The sequence below is a fragment of the Nothobranchius furzeri genome, chromosome 19 (genome assembly GCF_043380555.1).
Source record: "Nothobranchius furzeri strain GRZ-AD chromosome 19, NfurGRZ-RIMD1, whole genome shotgun sequence".
NCBI classification, from domain to species: domain Eukaryota; kingdom Metazoa; phylum Chordata; class Actinopteri; order Cyprinodontiformes; family Nothobranchiidae; genus Nothobranchius; species Nothobranchius furzeri.
Window position 1 is genome coordinate 10500279 of NC_091759.1, and position 27334 is coordinate 10527612.

The 27334-nt window shown below is 40.4% G+C and overlaps 1 protein-coding gene across 2 annotated transcripts in view; it reads left to right on the forward strand.

Moving 5' to 3' along the window:
* Window positions 1–27334, forward strand: part of LOC107394453 (semaphorin-6D) — a 285366-nt gene that overhangs the window by 217275 nt on the left and 40757 nt on the right. For both annotated transcript variants that reach the window (XM_015973381.3, XM_015973382.3), the window contains exons 16-20: window positions 779–952; window positions 1152–1292; window positions 3832–3909; window positions 24187–24242; window positions 25894–25947. In XM_015973381.3, the coding sequence (XP_015828867.3) occupies window positions 779–952; window positions 1152–1292; window positions 3832–3909; window positions 24187–24242; window positions 25894–25947 (503 nt within the window). The remainder of the gene's footprint in view (window positions 1–778; window positions 953–1151; window positions 1293–3831; window positions 3910–24186; window positions 24243–25893; window positions 25948–27334) is intronic.

The window sequence follows — 27334 nt, forward strand, 5'->3', positions numbered from 1 at the left end:
CTCCGCTAAGTAGGTGGCGGCACTGCCTTGGAAAAACTTAAACACAAATGCAGAATTTTAAACTGTGCCCTGTGAGACTGGGAGCCAGTGAAGATGTTTCAGCACTGGAGAAATTTGGTCCCTTTTCCTAGTTCCAGCCAAAAACCGAGCAGCACTGTTCTGCACTAATCGCAGGTGATGCACAATAGTCTGACCCAACCCAGCATAGAGGGAGTTACAATAGTCAAGCCTAGATATCACAAACGCATGGAGTATACGCACCAAGTGAGTTCTGGAAATAATAGGCTTGAGTTTACTAAGGCGACGTAACTGAAAAAAGCAAGACCGAACTACTGAGTTGACATGAGAGTCCAATCTAAGAGCAGAATCAAGTCTCACCCCAGGCTAGTGACAACAGGCTTCTGGAGGGATGACAAGGTGCAGAAATCAACAGTAGAACCTAACCACTCCTTTCCACCGTGAGCCGTCGCGCGACTTCGTGCTCTGTCGGTGACAGCTGCTCCCCTGCTGCTTCACGTCTCGTGGGAAGGGCCAAGTAGCAGCATACGCGAGCAAGACGTGCTGCTGACTGCTCCGGTGGAAAGGAGGGGTAAATCTGAGCTGCAGCTTCGGTGAAACATGATAAATTCCATTTTACGTTCATTAACGTTCAGGAAATTAGCTGCAAGCCATGCCTTGACCTCATTTACACAGGTCTCAAGGTTTTAAAAAGAAGCTCCGTACCGCAGAGACAGTGGAGAATAGATTTTATTTCTTTCTTTTTTTTTTCTTCCATCAGGTCTAAGCTGACCCAGATCGTGGTGGATGTTTCAGCCGGCCCCCATAAGGACTGGACGGTGATGTTCCTCGGTTCAGATGATGGACGAGTTCTGAAAGTTTTGGCCAGCACACATCCGAATGACAGCTTCGGGTCCAAACTGCTGGAGGACATTGACGTCTACAACCCATCAAAGTATAGCTTTTCTCACTTTCCCAACCAACCTGCTGCAGCTGCTGAAATATTTATACAGTTTTATACTGTGTGTGTGTGTGTGTGTGTGTGTGTGTGTGTGTGTGTGTGTGTGTGTGTGTGTGTGTGTGTGTGTGTGTGTGTGTGTGTGTGTGTGTGTGTGTGTGTGTGTGTGTGTGTGTGTGTGTGTGTGTGTGTCCAGGTGTAACGTTCAGGGTCAGGAGGACAGGACCGTTCTGGGACTGGAGCTGGATAAAGATCATCATGCTTTGTTTGTAGCGTTCACTGGCTGCGTCATTAGGGTACCGCTGAGCCGCTGCACTCAACACGGAGCCTGCAAAAAGTAAGAAACCAGTCATCTAATTAAAAGTCCCGCTGTCAAATATAAAAATTAAATTAGATGTTTTGTTTTGTTTTTCAGCAGAAGTGAGGATTCAGTTTTTGACAAAACACCCAAATTTAGTTAAATCTGAAAAATATCCAGACATAAGAGCTAGGGGAAAGCTCTGTAATACCGAACTATGGAGACTAATTTGGCAACATAATAAATATTGTAGAAACACATGTGTACTCGGGGAATCGGGAATCTGAATCATGAAATATGAACAAAAAAGAACTTATTATAGACTTCATTAGACTAATAAGAACAGAGCTCACTGCCCAAATTAGAGCACATTCATCACTTGAGAGGGATGCACGTGCACACATCGACGTTAATCAGGCTCATTTTAATTACTGAGTGGGATGAATGAAAGCCAGCCAGTCTGGTGTGGCGACAGCTGCAGCAGCACAGAGGCTTCCACCAGCTGTAACTGGAACCGAGTTGGTTTCTAGTCTAACTCGTGTTTTTATTGGTGTTTTATCCTCTTACAGATTAAAAAAGACCCTAACTTGACTTAAAATATGTGGATTTTAAACATTAAAGGTGCCTTCAGTAGGTCTCATTTGGTACAGAATCAAGAAGGAAGCATTGGATTAAATTATTAGAAAGAAAATGGCACCATTTATCAGCAGCTGTGAAAGAGGAGTGCTATGCCAAGTGGAATTTGCACAGTTAAAATTAAACTTTTCCTGGTGCTAAAACCGTCGCCTCATGCAGATGAATAGTACACTCTTAGCAGATGTATTTGTAGAAGGTCATTGTGTCTTTGTCTTCAGAGTTGGACATGTTTATTTCTGTGTGGGAGGTGATCATATTCTATTGATTGATGACCTAAAAGTGATCAAAACCTTGAAGAATCAATACCGTGTTTCCACTGAAGGAGTTCTAGGAAATTTCTACAAGGTAATGAGGAAAACATGAAGAATCGGCCCTTTCAGGACCCTGCTAAGAAGTGAGCCTGTAGCGACCACTTCGGCAATGAGTAATGTCACTGATCAGTGACCGTCGTGAACAGCATTACAAGTTTAATTCTGTCAAATTGAATGTGTTCAGATGATGGGGAGAGTGGTTATGTGATGTAACAACAATTGCGTTCGTTGACCAGAAGAATGGCTGTGTTTTCCAGCGCTCTGTAAGAGGCCAGCAGACCAGAGCGGTTCGCAGATGAGTGTGAAGCATCTGGAGGGAGAATCAGCACTTCTAAATATGAGACCATGGTCTTGAGTCAGAAAAAGTTAAAATGCCTTGTCCAGGTCAGGGATGAGGTCCTACCTCAAGTGCCTGGGTTGTGTTCACGAGTGAGGGAAAACTGGAGCTTGAGATCGACAGGCAGATTGGTGCTGCATCTGCAGTGATGCGGTCGATCTACGTTCCCACCCTCGCCTATGGGTTTGAGTAGTGACCTTTTTAAGATCACGATACAAGAGGCCGAAATGAGTTTTCTCTGCAGGGTGGCTGGGCTCTCCCTTAGAGATCAGGTGAGAAGCCCGGTCATCCGGGAGGGGCTCATAGTAGACCCGCTGCTCCTCCACATTGAGAGGAGCCAGTTGAGGTGGCTCGGGCATCTGGTCAGGATGCCTCCCGGAAACATTTTTGTATCTGAGTACTAATTTCCCTAAAATAATAGTCTGTGCATTTTTACTACTAATCTAGAGTATGTAGCTCATGTTGCAGGGCTGTGATAATTTAAGACTTGTTGGAGAGTTAACATTGCAGAAGAATATTCAAATTTGCAGTTGAATTTCACTGAATCAGCACTTTTACACTTTGGTTGAAATGGTGAATGGTCTTGTGACACTTGCATGGCATTTGTGTAAAATGTTGCGCTGATTTTCTGCTTGGAATTTAAACTATATTACATTTTTTGTTGTTTTTAACTTATTCTCAATTAATTAATGACTTTACTTCTAGTTCAGGGTATTTTATTCTTCTTTTTGTCATCATTCTGTCATGACTTAGTCGCATGACTTTCCAGCTCTTTCTTAAATGTCCTTGCATTTTTGCGACTCGCAGAAATCTAATCGACTCAGTGACCCGTGACTCCGTAAACCCGCGTTCTGTACACTAGTGACTTGTATTGTGGGTGCTTTACCCTGCTTGTGGATGACAGGCACAATAAATAAAACTAGACTAGTAATGGTTAAGACTAGATGTGTGTGTGTGTGTGTGTGTGTGAGTACGTCAGGAACGAGGTGGGGGTTCATGTCGCTGAGGGTTTTCTTCAATTTCAAAATGGCAGCTGCTGTCACAAGTGTGTTTGCCTGTGTGTGCTTATGTGAAACAGGAAGCGACAGAGTGTCTCGCTGTCTCCAAACAGACACAGGAAGTTTAGATTTTTCTTTATGAACGTCCACTTGGTCTGAACTGTTTTTGAATTTACCCTCTGTCTGTAATGAGGAGTCTTATGGGTTCAGCTTTGGTTTCAACCCTGATGATATCATAAAAAAACACGCAAATCACACCCTAAATTGTATCAAATGCCCTTTTTCTGCTTTTCCAGAGCCTGCCTGGCCTCTCGTGACCCTTACTGCATCTGGCTTCGTACTGGGAGTTGTGCTAACATGGCGCCCGGGTTCAAGTATGTCTCTTTTTATTTATTTTCCATCATTCCTTTCCTTTTCTGTCTCTCTCCTTTCCGCCCTGCTCTGATTCTACTTAGCCATCATCAGTCTGACAGCTAATAAAAGCTCTGGCAATTCTGCTCATCCGTCTGCCATTGCAGCTGAAGGGTCATACATCTGAAAGTTGTAAATCTGTGATACTTTCACACTCGCGGGCGAAGTGAGACGATGGATTGAGAAACACAATGGGGACAAACGATGAAATGGATGTCTGAGGATGTACTGAATGAACTTTGGGGGTATAACTCACCTAAAGTGGGAAAAAACAGAACTGAGGCAAAATCCAACTCTGTTCTCTGACTTTGGTAGATGCACTCAGCGGCCGCTTCAGAGTGCATCTTAATGAAGCGACAAATCTGAAGGGTGATGAAACTTGTGGTTTTGGATCGATGGTGGCATGACCGAATCGGAGTTGACACAAAATTGGTTTATCACATGTTTTTGTTGTAGGTGTTGAATGTCACACATTCCAAGTGTGTTCCGGTGGACTAGAAATCTGATAACTCTGGAAACTATACCTGTATAAACGCTCATACATAAAATCCTCCGGCAGGTCTACACAGTGTGTCTGGAGCTTGAGTGCTTTGGACATTCTCGTTAATTTTCTCAGTCCTGACAAGTTTAGGTTTTTCCTGAATTCCCATGCTGTTTTTCATATCAACAGAGATATCTTTAAAACCTTACAAATTGATGAGAAATTATGAAAGAATATTGATTGACGCATTAATTAGCCAATGAAAGTTAGAAAACGTCCCTCCTTACCCAGTCTTCCCCAAATTCATACTGAGAATGGGTGATCAGACGAATTGAGGCCTCATCTTCATTGGCTGGTAGATCAAAAGTGCCGTCCCCTATTGTCAACGTGTGTAGTTCTAAGCAGTCGCAGTACAGTATATTGTTGACTGACGCATTCAACAGCAAAGTCCCACATTAGGACTTCATGTGGTCTGCTTACGTAAACTGGTTGGGAGTGATTGGGATTGGTGGATCGCTACATGCAGTGTGTGCTCAAATAAATTGCCCTTCATCTTTTGTTGGACTGACGGATATCGGTTGGAAAACGTTTACCCCTCACCCAACCTTACTTCATAGCCACTTTGGACTGTTTAGACACCACTTTGTAATCCACCTCTGCATTGATGACTTGCGCCCGGATCACACCAGATGCGGAAGCGCGACGAAGCGCCGTGGAACGACTAGCGCTTCTAATCGGCGCCCTTGTTAACCTGCGCTCTCGGTCACATCAGCTGCGAAGCACCACAAAGACTCACGTCGTGCAGTGATTGTTTTGGCGTGAGCTCTATTTTTTTCGTGAGCCGTCAGTGAACAGTGTCAATTCTGGCAGGGAGTCAACCAAAGCAGAAGAGGCACGCCGGTAAATTTAACAAAATTAAACATTTTCAAAATAAAACACTGCGATTGATGAATGTGATCATTTTTGTGTATTGAAACAGACTTTAGAGGTGAAAATGAGCATGCACACGCACACACACACACATAGTGGAGAAAATAGCATTTCCATAATTTTAAATGCAGTTTTTACAGCAAAGCATGGATAAACATTAATAGCAACCACACCTTCTCAGATACCGGATGCTCTGATCTGGGATAAAGAAATATCTACGTGTCACGCGTTTGACTTAAATTTACCTTGTCCTTGTGTGAGTGTAAATGGTGATGGTCTTGTCATATCAACAGTACTGATCAGTGTAATCATAACATAACATTCATTTCAAACTTCAGTCATTTAAGCACAGATTAATGAAAGCATTTCATTATATTCTAATTATTATAAGTAACGATAAACAAATGTTTATTTAATGATCATTTAACTTACAAGTTTTAAATGTTCACATTTAATTTAAGAATTCATTCTTTGATTTAGCAACTAATCCAAGCTGCGAGTTATTCAGAGGCATGAAGAATGCTGTAAGACGATAAGGGAAGCTTGAGCCTCGAGGAGGGAACATCATTGTTGACAATACGTTATCATGTGTTCAGAGCTGCAGAGAGGCTCTAAGCTCCATACGCAGTCTCGTGTCTCCATTTTGACCAGATGTTGAAGGGTCAAACTGTACTTAAAAACTGACCATTGCAGGACATTACACTACTGATTAGCTGGATCTGGTTTGCAGGGGCAGCAGACTATTAAGTATTTTCTTGAATGAAAACTCAAAAAGAGTCTTGATACCATTCTTTGTATCACTGTTTCACCCAAATGAAATTCTGGTCGTCTGATGCCATTATTTTCTCAGGACACGCTGAAAAATACCTTGTTCAGCTTTGTGAATGTGGCCGATGGCTGGTGTTCCAGACATGTGCAGCTTATTCTTAAATAATCACTCATCTGTGCTGCTGAGCTCCAGATTTTAAGCCAATAATGGAAAGCTTGTAAAAGGAACATAATCTTGGTGCGGGCAAGAGACGGTGAGCAAAATTCACTTGGCTCAGGTCTTATAGAGAGAAATAAAAGCAGGTTAGACTCACAGGTTCGTGCACATTTATTATTATTATTATTAGAACATTTGTGTTCCTTTGTAGAGGAATTGTTCTGTTTTTCCTGAAGAGTAACATAATTTAGTTTTAAAGGTTTAATGCTTTTAAAAAGACAACAATGAAAAGCCTGTCATTAAGCCTGATAAGTTTCCATTTCCGTTAATGTTTTTTTTTATTGTTATTTATATTTTTCACTCTTAAAATCCTAAACCTGCTGCCTGTTTTCTGGCCTTGACCTTGTTCCACTCAAAGCCATCACAGCTCCAAGACCGTTGAGGACGCAGTCGTTTCCAAGTCTCCGTGATTCTTCCACTGATTTTCTGCCTTTCACTGTGGCTGACTGCCTGCTGCTGTTTATGATGGATGGTATTTACAGATGAGGAGGCTGCAGATGATATTTAACTCTCTGTGGTTTTGAACAAACCTTTTCTCAAGAGGCAAACATGAAAGTAATACGTCTTCAATTTCTGGGGTACCGAAGGCAAAGCAAAAACCCAATAGCCATGGATTGATTGCAATGAAGTGCTGTATAGATGGCCGATCTACCAGATGCTTTGAGGTTATTGATTGAAAGGTGGCACAAGGTAATATATTAGATTTCTCTTGCTGCTAGGTGCTGCACAGTTTGTTTGTGCGTATAAACTTGGGTGTGTTTTTAAGCCTCGTCCGGCTCCTGAATATAGATGGACTAGACATTCATCTTCAGGCTGGAATTTCATGATTTGAATTTGGATCCAAAATTAAACAGGTTTTTTTGTACAAGTCACCTAAAGGAGCATCTCTGCATGATTCCACTGGTTAATTTACGGTAGTTGCGTGTTTAAAGTAAAAACCTTTTTTTTTTCCATACATACTAGTTGTTCTGACGGCCTTGTAATTTAAAAATCATCATGTACCTGATGAAAAATGTTTACTGCTTTAATATAAACCATCAAGGACAAAGGTACCTTCGTAGTCATGCATCACTCAAGGCAGCCTACATAGTTTAATTGTTGTGACATGATGCTGCAACATGTGTCAAAGTTTCTCACCAATCCTTAAATTAACTTGGCTTAAATTAACAATTTGCTAAGCATTAGCATCTCCACCGCACAGCAGAACTCCCCCAAGTGTGTGTTCTTTGTGGGGATAAAACATCAACGTTGCAAATGAAACTGGGTCAGTGGTGGCGTTGCGTTGCTGTTAGCCAATCAGAAGCGAGATGTCCAGATATCAGGAAATAAGACTCCAAATCTTGCCGTCTTCTGCCACTTTCTCCTCCAGCTGACTTTAACATCCTCAAACTGGCGCACTGGAACTTTATTCCCCCAGCGGACGACTTACAAGACCTTCATTCCTACCACTGCAAATGCATTAAACATGAGTACATTTGACCTTTAAAGTTGTTTTGTTTCAGTATAGTTTCTAGAAAGGCTCAGATTCTGGTTATGAAGGAGTATTTGATCTCAATTCAAACGTTACCGGTGATCTATGGTGTCTTTTTCTTGTATATAATCTGAATAAAGGCACAATAAGCTCAATTATTGCATTTACAAATACTGTTACATTTTAGGGTTTAATATTATCTTGAGCCATAGCGTGACATGAACACTGCTGGGTAAATAAGTAGTGTAATAGTTGCGTTGTTATCAGTTAATGAAGTCACACATGTTTTGTGCGCTGTGATCAGAGCTGCTGTGGTTTGGGACAAAATATGACACATTTACCAAATAGAGATTTAAGTGTGTGTGCACGTCCTGTTCTGAAAGCAGGCCATCTGTCAGCTGCATTTAGAAATGCACATGCTCAGCACCTCCTTGTCTAGTCTGTGTTTACACTTTTAACTGGCACCTCTTATCTGAAAGGCTGTCCCAGACCAAAGCTAGGCCTTTCACAGATAACAAACTCTTGCCTTTTTAGACTCAGGACCCCATTAAGGAGGATTCCCTCTCAATCCCAGTTGAGTTTTTATTTGTTTACGGTAGCGCGACTCGGGTTGCGAATGACCACGGTCACCAATTCTTAGAATTGAGTGTACTGAAACTCTAATTTCCCTCTGGGATTAATGAAGTATTTTTGAATTGAATTGAAATTAGGAAACAAAACAATGTGTGCATTATGCTAAAGCGTGCATGCTTTAAATATACTTTTATTATTTCTTTTGAAAGAAAATCGGTCTTCCAGGATAAAGCACCAGAACTGGCCCATTCAGACAGCTGTGTCCTTCTCCAGATTCTCATCCTGCTTTAGAAATCAAGGCTGCCTCGTTGCGCCAACACTTCCATCAAATGCAAACCCAATCAATGTCAAGCACAAATATTCCAGCAGGCATACATAATCCGGGTATTGATCTCTTATCAGACTGAATGTGACGCTCTTCTCAGCAGACAGCCTTTTGTATTTGCCCGACTCCTCTTGATCTGCCTCCTCCCGTTGATCGATGCGAGGAGGCGAGGGGGTCGCCTGTCTTTGAACACATCGACTTTTCAAAGACACTTGATCAGAGAAGAAAGTGAGCTCCGTGCCCCGTCTGTCAGGTGGGTTAAAGTCGGAGTTTATTAACTAAAATCTCTTTTCTTTGCCTCCACTAAAAATGAATTAGAAAACTTTAAACGGTGAAATCTCACTTACCTGAAAGTAGGGCTGCAACAAACGATTATTTGGATAATCGATGAATCGGATGGGGTCTCGACACGATTAATCGGATTACATAGGGACATTTTTAAAAACTGCTAGGGAAACGTTATTTCTCTCCTTCCTTCACTTTATTAAACACAACATTATTAGAAAACAGTTCAATAGCAGAAAAACAACATGGCATCACCTAAATTGTCTTATAAGCTGTATATAGATAGAGACCCTAAGCTACACCTATCTGTGACCTAAAATGCTTGGTCCAAGTTAAATAGCTTAAAGAGCAAGTCAACCCCTACCAGAGTCTAACTCCACTCCTGCTTCATGTTTGAAAAATGCAACAAATGCTGTTGCCTGGCAGACCGAGAGGGCGGAGCCGCTAACAAATACACACACACTCAGGCTCACGACAGCATTGTGACATCATAATGTACCAGTTTACATCATAGCATACTTCTTAGCCAATAGCGGTGGCAGATTTAAATTAAAATACAGTGCAGAGTTTTTACCTGACAACGGCACAACACTGCCAGTTTTAGGCAGAAAATTTAAATTTTAACTAAGATGCACTGAAGTGCCAAATTATTGACGACACGTGTCTGCAGCACGATTAGACACTCGTTTATTTAGTTTATCAGCAAAAAAAAGTTTATTTCGGGGTGACTTGCTCTTTAAGGGCAATTCTCATCGGTTTTGTTTGATCTCATCTGTAGACATTTATTATAATTGGGGATGTCAAACTAATTTTTAAATGTAAGTAAGTAAAGGTTTATTTACATAGCGCCTTTCACAGATATAAATCACAAAGCGCTGTATGTGACGCTTGTGTTCAAATGTAATTAAACATAGGCTGTGATTTAATCAAAATTAATCACTATTTCCAAAAATGACTGAAAAAATACCAAATAAAACAAAAGTAAATGAATGCCATCCTCCTTGCGATGATGCCCTGGGCATCTGCCATAAAGTCACATCAAGAAATGCTGCTGATCATTCCAATGATCCCAAATAGACTCGCATTAGGCCACATGAAAGCAACTGAACCCAAAAATATATGAACCAGTATATAACTGCACTCTCACACAACACGCCTGCAGCAACAGTTAGGACTCCTCCCTCCCTTTTAAAAGCGTTTTCGCTTCTGAGGACATTGTGGTTGTAAAGCCACATGCTAGTAGTCTGGCCCCGGTGTGATCAACCAGTTTCTGCGGGAATGTGACGGCGGAACCGGTTCGCAGCAGCGCGAGTCCCCCCCCCCCCCCGCCTATCTAATAGCGTCGCGCTTACGATTTTATAGACTTTTTTAACGAGCTTAGGGCATGTCTAGCCTGTGTAATAATCCGGGGCTTGGATGAATCACTTTTGAAAAGTTTTTAACTTACCCGGACACCGAGCTCTCTCCTTCCTCGCTGATGATTCTGACATGCTTGCGTTTAAGATGCTGCATAATCACTGTAGTACTCCCGTGCCATGCTAAGTCTGACCTACAAACATTGCAGGTAACGAATGTCGTCGCCTGATTTAACTGAAAATGCTCCCAAACTTTAGAAGTTTTTACTTTTTTTGGGTCTCGCTGCTTCTGCCATGTTCCTCTTTCCAAACACCTGCCGGCTCTGCGGTCTGCGCGCAACGGCGGGCGGGAGGGGGCTTTTGGAAGAGTTGTGCAACACAACGAATCGATGACGCAATTCGTTGCCAATGCTTTCAGTAATCGATTTTCATCGAATTTATCGATTCGTTGTTGCAGCCCTACCTGAAAGTTCTCATGTTAAAGGATTTTTATCGTGCTTTTCTGTTCCAAATGGAATTACTCATCAGGATAGAAGTCTGTGTGCACATTTATGAAATTAGAACACTTTATCTACTGCTTAGATCTAAGATGACTCCCATTAGTAGTGATTTTTACTGTAAGTGATTACACAGTGTCATCTGGGAGCCTTTTGTAATAAGCTACAGAGCTCCATAAATTAACACTTGAATTCATTAGTAATGTTTGTATTAAGTTTATGATCATAAATGACAAATACGTGATTTGTATTGTAAATTCTGTTTGTGTAAGATGCTGCAGCTGTTGCTCATGCAGCTAAACGAAACTATGGTTCAGATGATTCTTGTATGTAGTCTAGGTCTCCAACCAACGACTATTTTAATTGTCGTCTAGTCACTGACTATTGAAACGATTAGTCGACTAATTGGATAATTATTAAATTTTTCTTAAATTTAGCAGCTTTAACTATGTGAAAAATTATAATAAACACAAGAAAGATGGGTACTTCAATGGAACATGCATATTTTATTGAACTTTGCTGCTGATAGGCCAATTCATACTAAAAGTAAATAAAAGTGCCCTGTCTAACACCAATTAGGCACAGTGCTCAGTCAGTATAGACATAAATGCATAAATAAAATTAAAATACTTTAGTCAGGCATAACATTAAATCTCTTTTTTAAAATACGCAAGGACTGCTTTGCAGATAATGCAACTTTTTATTCGCCGAATGCAGGATAGAATGCTCCTTAAGATGTTTTGGTGCGCGTAGCTGCTGTGTTGGACGCCCCAATTTCTGTTAGTTGGCACTCGGCAGAGAAGCTGTTGTGCATGTGCGACTCTCGGCATAGATTATAATGAAGTGAGATGCCTCACTCGGTCGGAAAAAACACGTCTGGCGACAACGTTGACAATGAAATTCATTATCGACTATTTCTGTTGTCGATATTTGTCGACAACGTTGACGAAATCATTGCAGCCCTAATGTAGTCATGCAATAGCAGGTTGGTTGGAGATTTTACCTAAAAAATAAAAATACAAATGAAAAATCACCAGTAGTTTAAAATTTTGCATTCAGTAAATGCTTCTTGGTTGTAAAGACTTAAATTGTAGTCCACTAAATGATTGATTACAGGGATGTAAAAAAAACCTGATATATTGAAATAATATAATATATTATATACTGAACCTATATTTCTGTTGACAATTTACTGTAGTTTTTGTGTGCAATTCTAATTCTGGCTGCTAGGGGGCAGCAGTTTTTAGCGCCTTCATTCTGACACAACAGCGAGATCATGCGTTTAGCACTGCATGAGTCGTAGGAGTGTCTGACCTGACTTTTTCAATTAAATCAGCCTTAAAACCTGCAGATATAGTGTATGGTCTCTCCTATATGCACGCCCCCAGCTCATCAGAACACAAAAGGACTCAAATAAAATCACTTCTACTTGTCTTTAAAACTTAAATATAAGTAGTTTTGACCAAATTTCAAGACTCTTTTGTGACACTTAACATATTAATGTTGACAGTCACTCCTCCTTCCATAAAGGTGTTTGCATTTGAATTTGCAGCCTAGAAATTGTAGCATTTGGACAGTATTTAGGTCTTTATTACATTTTATTACTTCTCAACTAAATCTTCGACAGGATGTTCTGGAGAGTAAATCACTAATGGTGCACATAATGATGATAATTTATATAGAAAAACCATTAATAAAATGTTCCCAAAAAAAACCTCATCTCATTGTTGGGTAGAAGATCTTATTGTGTTTTATTTATTTATTCATTTATTTGTTTGTTTGTTTGTTTTATTATAAATCCTTTAATGAAATGTCAGATCCTGTTTTAGCTCATCTTGTGATCCACATCAAACATTTTTTGGAGCAAAAAACTGTAAAGAAACAGCTGCAAGAAACCAAACTACTTCATAAACGCTGACCCCAGTATATCTGAATAACTCTCTTATCCTGCTTTCCATCGCCTCCAGGTCTGAGATGATAAAGTTGATAGAGGAAGAAGACAGACCGTTTTGTTTCGGTCTGCTTCATTTACTTTGGAAATAAGACATTTCAGTTCAACTGGAAAAAAAAAGTATGCCAGATGAAGTCAAAATGCCGTTTTCTGCTAACTTCAGAAAATCACAGGATCCACACACAGATGCAGGAAACCGTGTTTTTAGCTGCTGCACAAAAGACATCACTGGTGTATTTATTACGGATGGCAGGGCCGACCGAGCAGAGAGGAGATGCTGCAGGAAGATTAAAATGGACAGGATGAGCAGGTTGCAATGAAATGGAGGCGAGGAAGGAAACTGAGGGGGAAGCGACGCTGTGATGCAAGAGATGGAAAGGAAGAAGAAAAAGGGCAAAAAAGAGGGATGGAAAATGTATCAAACAAGAGCAGTCTGAGTTGTAGAGCAGAAGGATGAAGAAAAGATGCGAAGTCAGACAGTTTAGGGAAGACTGTTTATATTTTTAGTTTAGATGTTTTGTTGTTGCTCGAGTTGTGATTTGGAGTTTATAAAGTACAGCTTCGGTGTGTTCTCCTCTCAGATGTAAAGCTTTAATACTTGTATTTTATTTCTGCCAGGAACCACTGATGAATTGTGTCTGCAGGATTTTTCTTAAGTTAATAAAAGCAACAAAATAAAATTTAAATAAATGCATAATTTCCAAGATCCGGAAGTCAGAATGACACTTTAGAAGACTTTTACCAAAAAGATGCATGTAAGGAAAACATCAGAAAAAAAGAAAGAATGGAAGAAAATGTTGCCGTCAACTGACTTATTAGAGCGAGCAGAGCAGAAACCTTTAAAACGAGAAGAACAATGGGAGCAAACTGTAAAAGCTCAGCTCTGATCCACAGAAAAGTTCCCTGTAAAAGCATCAGAGTGTGATACCCAAGAGGCTGAAGGGTGCAGACTCTGATTTTGTCTTCCACTTTCTGCAGAGCGGTAGAGGAATGTTTGACCAAAGCTCAGTGATTATCCTCCATTAGCATCAGTGAAAATCACATCACAGTAATGCTAGTCACAACAGCCACTCGCCCTGCATCCGATCAGCTTCTGTTACCATCAAAGGCTCAGACTCGCCTCGGTGTGGATGAAGGCTCTGGTCGTGCAACGCCAGCAACAGGGACACGGAGGAAGGGGAACTCGAATGAGTTTAAAATCTTCAAAGTTCATTCCTACAAAATTCACTGTTTTCTGGGCTGAAGAGACGTTAAAATGTTGAATTTGAGTCAGCCTGGACGGGTCTTGTAGGAGCGTGTTAAGCCACGATGTCACAAGGCTGTGACAAGTGTGACGAGTAAAATTGCTAATTTTTCAGCTGGATTCCCACTGAATCAGTTCTTTAAATGTCAAAACTCAAATCGGCTAAATCTGTGCTCCATGTTGTGCAAATTGTCCAACGATTTTGTCACTAAAGCGTTTATGTCTACAGATTTATTTATTTTTTTGCGTTTTTGCGCACTGTGGGTCTTAATGTGGCGTCTACTTCCATTAAACACTAATTAATCATTTTGGTCTTATTTGTGTGCCTCATTTGGACATGTTTATATTATTATTTCAGTGTAGCTGCATTTGGTCATGAGACAACGCAACATTTCAGTTTTAGTTTGAAGTTGTAAGATTGTGATTGAACTCTAAAGTCTTTTACAGCAACTTCCTGTAACCATATCAAAACAAGTGCTGGAAGAAATGCTTTATTTTCCATTTATTTAAGAAAAAGTATAGATAAAGAGGTACAAAATACTTAGTAAAATTGAAAGTATCCAAGAAAACGCTGACTTAAAGGTGCAATTTGTTAGAATGACATCTTGTGGTCAATTGCAGTTACTGCGGTCCATTTTTTTAAGCACAAATATTACTCTGTCACTGCCATTCTGCGAGTTTCATGATGTTAGCTAGTTTTGGCTCAGCACTGGAAAAATCATACACATTTAGTTGATAAGTCACTAAATACCTGGTCATATTTGGTGTTAGCAGTATTTTCTGGTAGGGTACTACACTTATTACGGTATTTTGTCTCACTCATTACAGGAATTGTTGTTGCTTGCATCTTGCTTTTACGCTTCCTATTATAGTTCTGATGTACTTCTGAGTTCTTCTTTAAGAAAACTCTAAAGTACAAATGTCTGTGGTGCTACTCACTGCAGATTCAGTGGCCTCACAAATTCCGAGTGTAAAGAAGAAGAAAAGATCATTTCTACAGAACCTCTCGAGATAAAAATCACGAGGCGCTTCACAAAAACAAAAAATGTAAAAATATAAAAAAGAATTTAGAAAATGGTTAAAATATATTTAAAATGAGCAAAAAATAGACAATTGTGATTAAAATGTAAAGAAAGAGAGGGTGAACAGGAAAGAGGGAAATCAGTGGATCCTGAGGAAGGTGGAATAGGTGGGGAGAGCAGAATAAAGAGAGAGTGGTGAAGAAGGTCATACAAAAGCCAGCTTGAACAAGTGAGTCTTCAGCTGCTTTTTGAAGGAGACCACTGAGTCCACTGATCTCAGGCTCAGGGGGAGAGAGTTCCAGAGTCTGGGGGCCACAGCAGCAAATGATCTGTCACCTTTGGTCTTTAGCCTGGTGCTGCACAACCAGTAGGCTTTGATCACTGGACCTCAGGGACCTGCTGGGGGTGCAGGGACTAAGAAGATCACCAATGTAAGATGGTGCTTGTCCATGTAAGGCCCTATAGACCAGAACCAGGAACTTGAAAATGAACCCTGAAGTTGACTGGCAGCCAGTGAAGCTGGAGGAGAAGCGGGGTGATGTGGGTGTGTTTGGAGGACTTGGTCAGTAAACGGTACGTCCTGCTTGCGTTTTTGTCTAACGGACGAAACTTAACCTCCCAGCCGGCTGAGTACGCGTTGTGTGTTGTTGGACCAGGGGGAAGGGGTACAACACAAATTAAAGTACTATTATCATTCATCAATTAAAGTACTTTTTAGAAAATGTAGTACAGTACAGAGAATTACTTTAAATGTATTTTGGAGTAAAAGTAAAAAATAGGCATATAAGAACATTTCTTAAAGTACAGATACAGAAAAATTGTATTTAAGTACCACAACAAACTACTTGTACTTCGTTGCACTCTATCGCTGATGAAAGGTTGTTTCATGACTCTCTGATCCACAGAATGTTTTTATTTCTTTATTTTTTGTTAGAAATATATGTTAACACTAATTTGTGTCGATCAAAAGGGAATGTCTTGATTTTTTTTCTGGACATATTTATTACATCTAATAATCAATCTTGATATTGTGTGATTATTATACCTTAGCTGTATCTTAACTCAAGGGAATTAAGTATTTTATTGACAGAATCTTGTTGGTGAGACAAACGGTCGACAGCAGCATCGCTATCGCACGTGGAATCCCGTTTTGGAAGCGTTCTCAAATCGGAGTATCTAAAGCCACTGCAGCCTGACCTCAGAGCAGCTGATTGAAGCACCAACACATCATGTCCTCCACAGGTTGAGATATTTTTTCAGAGCTCCGCTTGACTGAAAATCTTTGCGCGGAAGTGAGCTCCGTTTCACCGAATTTTGCTGATAAGTGAAAGACCTCCTCCAGGGAGAAGAAAGAAGTGGAGGGAAGGATGATGAAGTGAGAATGGAAAGGGCTGAAGAGGAAGAAGATAACGCCTTATGTAACGTGAATGGAAGGCAGAAAATGCAGACAAACTGAAGAATTTTAACGAGAGCGAAGGAGAGGAGGCAGATGGAGAGAGGGAGGGAGAGACAAAAAGAGATGTATCATCCCCATGTGGTACAGTGTCCGAGCTTTAGTCAAAATTTGAACAAAACAATCTCTGTACAGCCGAGAGAGTTGGTGGCGAACCATCTCTCACTGCTCATCCTCTTACAATACCCATTAACACTGACTGCAGAGGTAAAGTCTTTGTGATTCCTCAATTAAAGTATTGTTTCTGTATAAAATGTACAGAAATAATCCCAAAAGACCTGCAATTAATGATCGATGTCGTGGATTATATACTCTTTACACTCTTCCTAAAAAGTTTCACCTCAGTGAAGTTTCAAGGGCTTTTCTCTTCCTCATTAATCTTGCATCATCTTCACACACCCTACAGCTCTTGCATCAGCATCTTTATCATCATCTCCAAAGCTCAAGCCGAGCACCTTTCCACGTTGGAGTCTTGGAGCTTTTTTTGAGTGTTTTTAACCACAGATAATGGGATGGGATTATCGCTGCAGAAGGTCAAACGTTGACGACTAAAAATGATTTTAGTCGATCATAAAAATGCATTAAAGCGTGATTTCTGCTGAGAATGGTTGCGTTCCATCTGCCACTGGTTGTCATGAAAAGGGTTACTTGTCCAATATTGAAAGCAATATTTTTACAAGTAGCATACACGTAAAATGTCATTTGAAGTGCATGAATTTTTCAAAAATAAATAAAAAATTGGTCGATGGAATGTCTTTAGAAGTAATATGATGAATGTGTGTTTGGAAAAAAAAAACATTTCGAGCTCGTCACTAGTCTAATCAGACCAAACTCCAAAGTGCACTTACAACACTGTAAATATGTTATTAAATATATATTCTTTAGGCACGAATATTTAACAAGCAAACTGGACTTGACTAGCCTGGCAAGCCAGACTAAATAAATGTATTATTTAGTCTGGCCATGCTCCATTGACGGCTCTCGGTTGTGGGGCGGGTTCTACCGTTGTCTTTCAAATGATCTCCACATTCCACTGGACAATGAATGTGACATACTCTTGTTTCACTCTGTTGCATCATCCCACCCACCAGGTATATAGAGTGCCCTATTGGCCCACAAAGCGGATAAAGCTCTGTGATTTGTTCACTAGAGCACTATGATTGGCCCACCATTATGGACCAATCACAGCTCTTTGTGTTTGAAACCCCTCTAGAGAGTTGTGATTGGCTAGCCAGAGTCCTGGTAGGAGCTGCGGAGGTTCCAATGGAGCGTGCCTAGACCAAACTTTGCAAAGCAAGAATTTGGTCTAGTTCACTAGGCTAGGACTTGACCGTTGGATGCATCAGATGTACTTGATTTTGCTAATCCTGCTAATACTCATGCTCGTTACTAAATAATTAAAGGCTCTAGGTATTTGAGCTGTTTTAACATGAGAGCAGGGCACGTTGGTTATACAATAGTCCTTTGCTTCTGAATCCTGTTGGTTGTAAATGCTCGAGTCCATTCAAGAAGCAGCCTGCAGTGTGTTAGATTGGTTGTCCAATACCATCAGCCGATTTAGCAGTTATCATTCTTTAAATGACACAACGTTTACATAGTTTGCTGCTTCTCCTCTCGCTTAAAATGTCAACATATGACGAATCTGTGGTTTAGTTTAAGAGATAACTTTGTTTGTTTGGGACAACTAACCTAATTTAAATTGAAGTAGTTGCCATATTTTGCCCAGATAATGTTTAAAGTTTAAATATGCTTGACAGGATGCGTCCCTGAGGTGGTTGATATATCAGTTTGACCATATTAGTATATCAGGCTGATATCAAACATCTCCAATAAAAACGCTTCAAAACAGCCATTTTCATTTTTTTGTCAGTTTCTATGATTTCTCTGTCTTGTGAGACTGGTGAGTTAAAGAAAACAAACATTGCTGTTCTTTAATGTGTTATTGTGGATGCCTCGGGTCGGTCGATTCAAACATTCACCAGGTCACAAGTAGTTTGGTACATAAACACTTTGTCTTAATTCAATTCAAGTTTATTTATATAGCGCCAAATCACGACAAGAGTCGTCTCAAGGCACTTCCCTCAGTAAACATTCCAATTCATAGTTCATTAAACCAATCAGAAATAATGTGTCCTATATAAGGAACCCAGCAAATTGCATCAAGTCACTGACTAGTGTCAGTGACTTTACAGCAATCCTCATACTAAGTAAGCATGCAGCGACAGTGGAGAGGAAAACTCCCTTTTAACAGGAAGAAACCTCCAGAGAATCCTGGCTCAGTATAAGCAGCCATCCTCCACGACTCACTGGGGATCGAGAAGACAGAGTAGACACACACACACACACACACACACACACACACACACACACACACACACACACACACACACACAATAATGTGTCTTATTGTTGGTCACGCCTCTAACTCTTCAATCCAGCAGGTCTCCTCTGAAGCAGACAGAATCGGTGAATGTTCTGTAGTTACTAGAAAACTCTGCGCTACCTTGTATACATCACAATTACATTTCGCACTCTCCGAGCCGTTAACGCCTCCATGGCGAAGCTTCAACACACAGAACACGAAATCACAATGCAGCGACACCGGCGTCTGATAGCTTGGCTGTATTTTATAACCGAGTCTATTTTCATCCCCTCCTCCGAGTCTCTCCCTGCTAGATGAGCGAGGCGTTCAGGTGCCTGAGAGCGGTTGGAATATATTGCAGCTCACCATCGCACCGACCTCCCCCTGTTCTCTCCCTTTTCCTCCGCACTTACAGCTCAACCCACGCTGGTGGAAATGAAGCTCCAACAGAAAGATGGCAACGGAGGGAGAGAGAGGGGGAGAATGAGCAATAAGGGAGAAAATATTGAGTGACTGAGGGGGTGGAGGAGTTAGCAAATATGAGGAACAAAGATATAAAGTAGAGTGAGGGAGAGGAGGAAATCAGATGTTTTGGTTTTTGTGTTTTTTTGTTTGTTTGTTTCTATATCCAGGCTTGTTTATTTCTATAAATGTGCAACAAAAATGTTTTTTCTTGGTAGTTCTCTAAAATGTAGAATAAAAATGGTAAAAACATTATAAAGACAAAGTAAAGTGCAGAGTTAAGTTAGTTTGCTGGCGTGTTAAAGAAATATTTACAGTGTAAGGTTAATACAATTTAATATCACTCGTATATTTTTACTGTAAGCATTCTAGTCCAGTTTTACCACATTTTAGTCTCAGATCAAAAGTCATCCAACACATTTACTTTAATTTATAACCAATATCCTTTTGATTAGCGTTTTAATTCTTTTTTTTTTTCTTTTTTTGTATTTTGCCAACTTGGACATGTTGAGAATTTCCGTAAGTGAATGAAATTTTAGAAGTTCCAAAGATCCCAGGCCTGAAATATTGAGTTCAGCTATGCAAGTGCACTTTTTATGCTTTTGATTTAGTTTATAGAAAGTTGTTGCAAGGCCAAATAACGCAACGAGTCATCTATTATGAAAGGTTTTAGAACATTCGATGTTTCTGCTGAGAAGCACTGGGCCTTTCCGAGTGTCAGTCACCAAAGTGTGAAGCCACGTTTGAAGATGTTTACCCGTCAAACTCTGAAGATCTTACTACTAAATCATTAAGTCACGTCCATTCTCGTTATACTCGAGAATCAATCCAGGTCAAGTGTTTAAGCATTCCAAGTCTTTTACGAGTCATCAAGTCAAACAATCATTAAATTCAGTTCTTCCTGATATAAAAAACTTGGAGGACTTGTGTCCAAAAGGAAAAAGGGAGAAGGGGTTGATGACGGTGATGATGATGGAGAGAAGGGCAGAAGACTATAATGGAAGACATGGAGATGATGATGATGGGGAGGAGGAGGAGGAGGATGATGTCATTGGTGGTGGGAGTGGAGAGGAACGTGACAATGGAGAGGATGAGGATGATGATGATGGAGAGAATAAGTAAATTGTTGATATTGGTTACGATGATGATATTGATGTTGTTGAAATAATGATGGAGAGAATATTGATGATGATTATGATGATGGATGAGAATAGAAAAATGATGAAGATCAGGGTTTCCCCCAAAAAACTTGCTAGGCCCGGCAGACTGAGAGCAAGGGGCCATCCCCCGGTGTCAAATTAGCTTCATTGTGGATGGTTTCGCTACCGTGCCTCGTCTGTGACTGCGGGTGAGGAGGGTGGGGGTGAACGCTTGGCCTGGCGAGGGACCAGGCTAGGCCTGGCGACCTGCCAGCCTTATAACGTGCTGAGAGAAACCATGATGATGATGATGATGATGACATTGTGTGTGGTATTGTTAATATTGATTATGATGGAGAGAATAGTGATGATGATGATGATGATGATATTGATGCTGGATGATTGAAGAATGAGGAGGATGGAGAGGGCAATATTGTCTGATTTTGATGATGATGATGATGATGAGGGAATGAGAATTGAAAAATGATGCTGATGAGAATAATGAGGATGATGATGATGATGATGTAGGAGGTGGAGAAATGATGCTTCCTTTTTAGAGGAACTGGAACTCGAGTGACTTTTCTGAAGAGCTTGTGAATTATTTCAGAAAAGCTTCAGTCAGTAAAATATGTGATGAAAGAAATCCCATCCGTAAATCTGCAGGAGTGTTTCCTGCTTGAAGAGTGACTCCACGGAAAACCCGGTGTGTTGCATCCCACATTGGGAGGAACAGTGTTTCTTTGGTCTGGCCGCCGATTACATCATTCAGTTTTTTAAACAAAAGGATTCAAACTTGTGGGTAATGAGAGTTTTTGTTCAACATCATCTTTTACTTCATGCTTTGAATGGTGTTAGCTAGTGTTTTTCTGTTTATTCCTGAATCAAGCTGAAAGAATGTTGATGCAAGCAGGCATGATGGCAGAACACCAGCATGCTCGGTGCTTTTTAACACAACATTTGGTATGTGAACGGGCATTTGTGCCTGCCCTCGTTCAGCCAGTGCATTCTGCTGAGCCACAAACGTCTGATTGCAGCATCACACCACTAAATCTGCTGAGGTGCAAAAGGAGAACGAGGGTGAGTGGAATCAGAGAGATAAGTGTGGGTAGATGAAGGGAGAAGGCAGTTCTATGAACCAGCAGAGGAAAAAGAGCGAAATGCTGACGAGCTAATGGTAAAGGCTTATTACGATAGCTGGGAATTAAATGTACTGGAAGATTATCAGAAAATTGGAAAAATGAAAGAAAGGAAGGTGAATTGTAAAGTGACAGTGAATTATTTTAGCTTTATTAAAAAGTCCTGAATAAATGGTTTCCTTCATGTAGAAAAATGTCTTTTGACAGTAAAGGTAGAATAAAGAGCATTGCCATCAGCCTGAATGGCAGTTTGACAGATAAAGCACCTTTTCGTGCTCTGACGTGTTTTTTTTAAGAGCTCAAGAAACGTGGCGTCAACTTCCTGTTTATTTAGCTCTTCTGAAGGGATTCTGTTGAATGTGTCTTTTGAATTTGAATGGAAGGTGAATCATCAAATGTGATGCTTAAAAGGGCATTTGATGTATCTGCTGGAAGAATGTTAAGTATTTCCATTTATACTTCTCAAAAGTGCATTGCTGCTAACTAGTGGTGGTTGTTTGAATTGCAACTAAAGAAAAGAAGATACACAAATGTTTGCATGGAAATTCTTCCAAAAATTGGATACACAGCTTTTGAATATCGGTATAGGAAAAAGAAAATCACAATATATTACCATATCGATATTTTCTTACATCCCTATGTACTAATATAAAACATTAACTCTAAAATGTTGATTAAAGCTCCAGTGTGTAACAAACTACTTTAATACTCTCATGTTTTTTTTCTACATTTAACATTGTAATCCATTACTTTGTTCTTTACGCGGTTTAATAAAAAAAATGCTTTTTACCTGACCTGTTTCGATGCCTCTAGTCATCAGAGGTCGTCGGTGTTGGTGGCGTCAATCCTGTTTATCCGCGGGCAGTAGAGGGCGACAATGTCCTCTGCTGCATTAATGGAAACATGTCAGGTATTTTTTTTTTACTAAACCTTTGTAAAAAAAAAAAAAAGAACAAAGTGAAACACTGCTTTAATGAAGGTATCATTTGGCATAAATGTTTGTCTTTATGGATTCATTTCTAAACATTTAATGCCAACTGTATCTTTTTTGATATTTCCATATGAATGCAAGACCTCTACCTCTTTAACAGAATTAGTAGTTTTCTCAAAAACTGCCATCTGGTGGCAAATCTAAATACTGCAGGTAGCAATTTATTTGCTGTAATAAATGTTGTACTGTTATATAGTTACACAAAATATAATTCATCATTTAAAATGTGTTTGGAAAATTCTGAAGAAAAATAACAATGACCAATAAAGAAAAGGAAATTCTGAAATGCCAATTAAAGTAACACTTAATAGGTTTTACACTTTTCCCTCCTACTGGTTGGAAGTGGAATTACAACTGTCATAAACAATCCTGCAGCAGCGAGCTGTAGCTAGCGCTAGCAACCAGCTAACGCAAAAAAAAAGGTCGCTGTCCAGACTGAACTTTCAGTGTCCCACACCCTCTGGCTCCACAAATCCAACATGGCCGTGCCGGTAAATGGGAGATTTTGACTTCCCTTTTTTGACAATTCCTGTTATTCTCTCTACAAAGTGCATGTATCTTTTTAATGTGTTTTTATGATGGCAATTTTTATTATTTTTATGTTCTATTGTTTTTAATTGTGTGTTTGTTTTACTCGACTGTATTAGTTATATTCTATTGTGTACAAACCTTTTAAAGTCTAACAGTAACAAAAAAATAATCTCCATATTTTAGCTTTCAGAGACCATATTAGCCATTTTTTAAAGTCTGTTTTGAAAAACTGGCAAGAAAAGTTATAAAAAATCTGTATTTCCTGGCAAACATTCAATAGCTGGAGATTAATTCTTCAAGGCAAAAGTCTTAATTAGAAATTTGAATTAAACTGCATCGCACTGACGAAGCTTTAAAATGACTCCTGTTTTTTAGAGCATCAGATTTTTTTCTGGACTTAATTAAGATGAGCTAATAGGGAAAGTGTTTGGTGGAATTAAAGAAAATAAAGACCTGCCTTTCTCTCTCGTTCACTGAGATAAAGCAGCCACTGAAGCATCGTATCTTTTACTTTGTAACACGGCTCCTGTTGCCCGGAGCAGGTGAGCAGTGAGAACAAAGTAGAAAGCCGTCTCCGCTGCTGTTACGCGGCTGTGAAATCCTGATTTGCGGCCCCTGTAAAATTTGATTTGAAGGTCAGATGGAAATGTCGGCGGTGACAGAGCCAGTAAACAACCCAGACTCAAACCCTGAGCCGTACACACTCGGAGGAGCATAAATGGCTTCGCTTTACTGCTGCTGACGGGATGCATGAGTGTTTTTCGTGCTCACCTTTTGTCACAGTCCATCTCCTGGCGAGACTCATTTCACTGTTTCTTCTCTTTAATTAGAGGACAAAAAGAAGGTGACCAAGTTTGCTCCTCCTCCTCACTTGACCTTTGAAAATGCCTGGCCTTTATACTGAACGATAAGTCGAGCGATGACATGAGCTAATTAATTGACTGTTTATTTTTTGTGCAGGTGCAGATGATGACTTAAAAGTTGGTTGTGTGCATCAGACAAAGTTTAGTATTTGTTTTTAAATTCCACGTTTTCTCTCCTTGCGCAGGGCGGGGTTTGAGCAGGACATCGAGGGAGACCACTCGTTTTACTCCAACTGTCATGGTAAGATAAATCCATCCTTTTGCAGCCATAACATGTTCTTCCTTCTATTGTTAATAATACACCTAGAGCAGGGGTGTCCAGTCCTGGTCCTGGAGGGCCGGTGTCCTGCATGTTTTAGGCCTAGTCCACACGTAGCCGGGTTTTTTTTAAACGGATATCCACCCCTCCAAAACCTTGCATCCACACCACCTCATTTAAAAAAAAAACTCTGTCCACACGTACCCGGATAAATACGTTGTTAAGGACATGCCAGACCTGTAGGCGGCAGTACTTCCCCGTTCTTAACCTCGTCCTTCATCTGTGGTCTTCCGCAAGGAGCAGTAATTCCACTTGCAAAAACAAACAAGCAAAAAGCGCTTGGACAATTGATAAAGCGAGTGCAGCTCTGAGGGCATCCATGATGTCGGCTAGTGTAAACACAGGTCGCACACGTGATGTCAGCATTTTTTTGTCGCGGAAAGTGACGTTGCGGACCTTAAAACTCCGGTTTTGTCTGTCCACACGCAGACACCCAAAACGGAGAAAACGCAGATCTTCACTTTGGCCGGAGTTTTTAAAAAGATCCGTTTTCGTGTGAAAAAACTCCGTGTTCGTGTGGATGACAGGCCAAAACGTAGAAAAATATCTACGTTTTGGCAGATCCCCGGCTACGTGTGGACAGGGCCTTAGTTTGAACTCTGTTTCAACACACCTGATTTCAATCAGCATCTAATTAACAGGCTTCTGCAGAGCCTGATGAGCTGCTGCATAGGTGTTTCAACCACTGAATCAAGTCTGTTGGAGTAGAAAAACCACAAAACCTGCTGGATACCGGCCCTCCAGGACCAGGAGGTGTAAAAGTTTCTGTCATAATTAAATTTACATGAAGGGTGCATGTTCAGGAGTTTCAAATAAAACGAAAACGATAAAAGAAAACTTTACTTGGTTTACCTTTCTCTTTTTCAATGTAGTTATAATTTGCCAATATAAAGCAGCAGTCTGCGAAAAGTGGTTTTATAATCCCATGGATGTCAGACTCTCCCCCGAGTTCTGTAGATCTGTGCAGATATCTACACTAAATAAATATTTCAGCTGATTCAGAGCAGCCTAACCCTTTTCACATCTCTTTTCTCCAAATATGAACCATTTCTGCCTCTGTTGTTTGTTTCTGTGTCGTATCCCTTCATCCCTTCTGTTCAGAGGGTTATGAACTGATCATGAAGCCGGCTCGTAGAAGAGTCTGTACACACCTTTTAGACTAAATTCAGTCATTTCTTTCCTAGGCTTTCATAGAATCTGTGCTAGTAATGTCAGACTGGGTTTTATTCCCTGAGTTTGGTCTCTAAGGCTTGTTCCCAGGAAGAAACCTGAGGTAATTGGACAAAAATGATTGCAAAAAGCTGTCGTAAAACAATCTTTTGCTTAATGTCTTTTGTATCGTCTCCTTCTGTGCCTGTGAGGGGTTTTGGGGGGATTTTTTTTTTTTAATCAGGTCATCGTGTTTAAATCCCCAAAAACTAATGATCCACTTTTCAAAACCATGTCACCGCACAAGAACTGGGACAATTCTGCCCAAATGAACACCCCAGAATGCAGCCAATGCTTTGGAGAATGGATGACACAACCAGTACTATATACTAGTAACATAAATGTGTTCTTGTCATCTGTGCAGCTGATGTGCTGGCGACAACACGGAACCAGGAGTCTGCAGCGGACTCTGCCTACGGTAAAAAGAGCTTTTCCCTTTCTGAGACATTTCAAAGATGATTGAAAACGTTCATCAGGAATGGTTTATTGGTTGTTTATTTTTTATTACAGACCTCGTAAATACACTCAACAGTTGCTTTAATAGTTACACCTGTTCAATTGCTTAACACAAATGGCTAATCAACCAATCGCATGGCAGCAGCCCACTGCATTTATACAACTAGATGCTGTGAAGATGACTTGCTGAGGGTGAAATTAACAATCCGAATGAGAAAAAAGGGATTTCCAGACTTTAAATGAGGAGCCTTCTGACTCCTCCTTGAATCAGACATGTGGAAGCGAGGCATTTCTGCTAACGGGGTCCAAACCGGTAACAGTCAGTGTAAGTCCATGCTCCAGTCAAAGATCACATTCAATTTTGGGATATTATTTTCATTTCAACACCTTAGCAAGCATGTTTTCACTTATTGAGGGGGAAAAAAGTTTGTTTTTGACGCATGATTGATTCCCGTTATGTTCTGTGGTTCGTCTCTCAGTTTGACATTACCTTCCACCACGTTGGAAACCTGCAGATCAAAGCTAAGCCCCATTTAGCTCCCTGCTCTGTATTCATGGCCGCTGCCCGGCTGCTACCTGACTGTCAGGAGTCCTTCTTGTAAACCTGCAGAGGTATTGTCATTCACAGAGCAACAGCCGACCCTCACGGTGAATCCCATTAAAGGTCTGTGCGCCGCAATCCTGTGATTAAAGCGGAGCGAGGACGGAGACAGACGCTTCTGCTCTGCGGTCCACTCGACTCGAGCGGAGTTCGTCTTTCAGGAGCACTTGAGCCCAAGAGGCTGCATTGTGCATCAGCAGTTAGATGAAGAGGAAGGTGAGGAGAGTAAGGCCGTCAGATTGTGAAGACAACAATGAATCACAAGGAAATGAAAAGGATCCGTGATTAGTCTTTTTTCCTCTACATACTAAAAATATTTCCAATTTCAGACCTAATCCAGCTCTGAAAGATGTTCTCTATCAGTCTCTTCAAATTCAATCACCGCCTCACTTTGACGTTGTGTTGAAACAGAAACATTTTCCTACCTGATTGTAACCAGAAGCATCTTTCAGACTAATATCACAAGAGAATGAGTTTTACTTTTTTAGCTTTTAAGGTTATACGGTTTTCAGGCATAGACAGCAGCTCCCTTTGTATTCCACCACTTTACTTAATTGTATCCATGCGTCATTGATACGAGGCTGTAGACGAGAATGAAACATCATCCATTTATCAAACAATGCCGGGAAAAGCCCAAGAAGCAGTGAAACTTAGACCTGAAGGGTGCGTCTACTACATTTAAAAAGTTGGATTGCTTGTAGATTATAAAGGTCACTTTAAAATGGGCTTTTCTTTAGGCCAGTGTGGA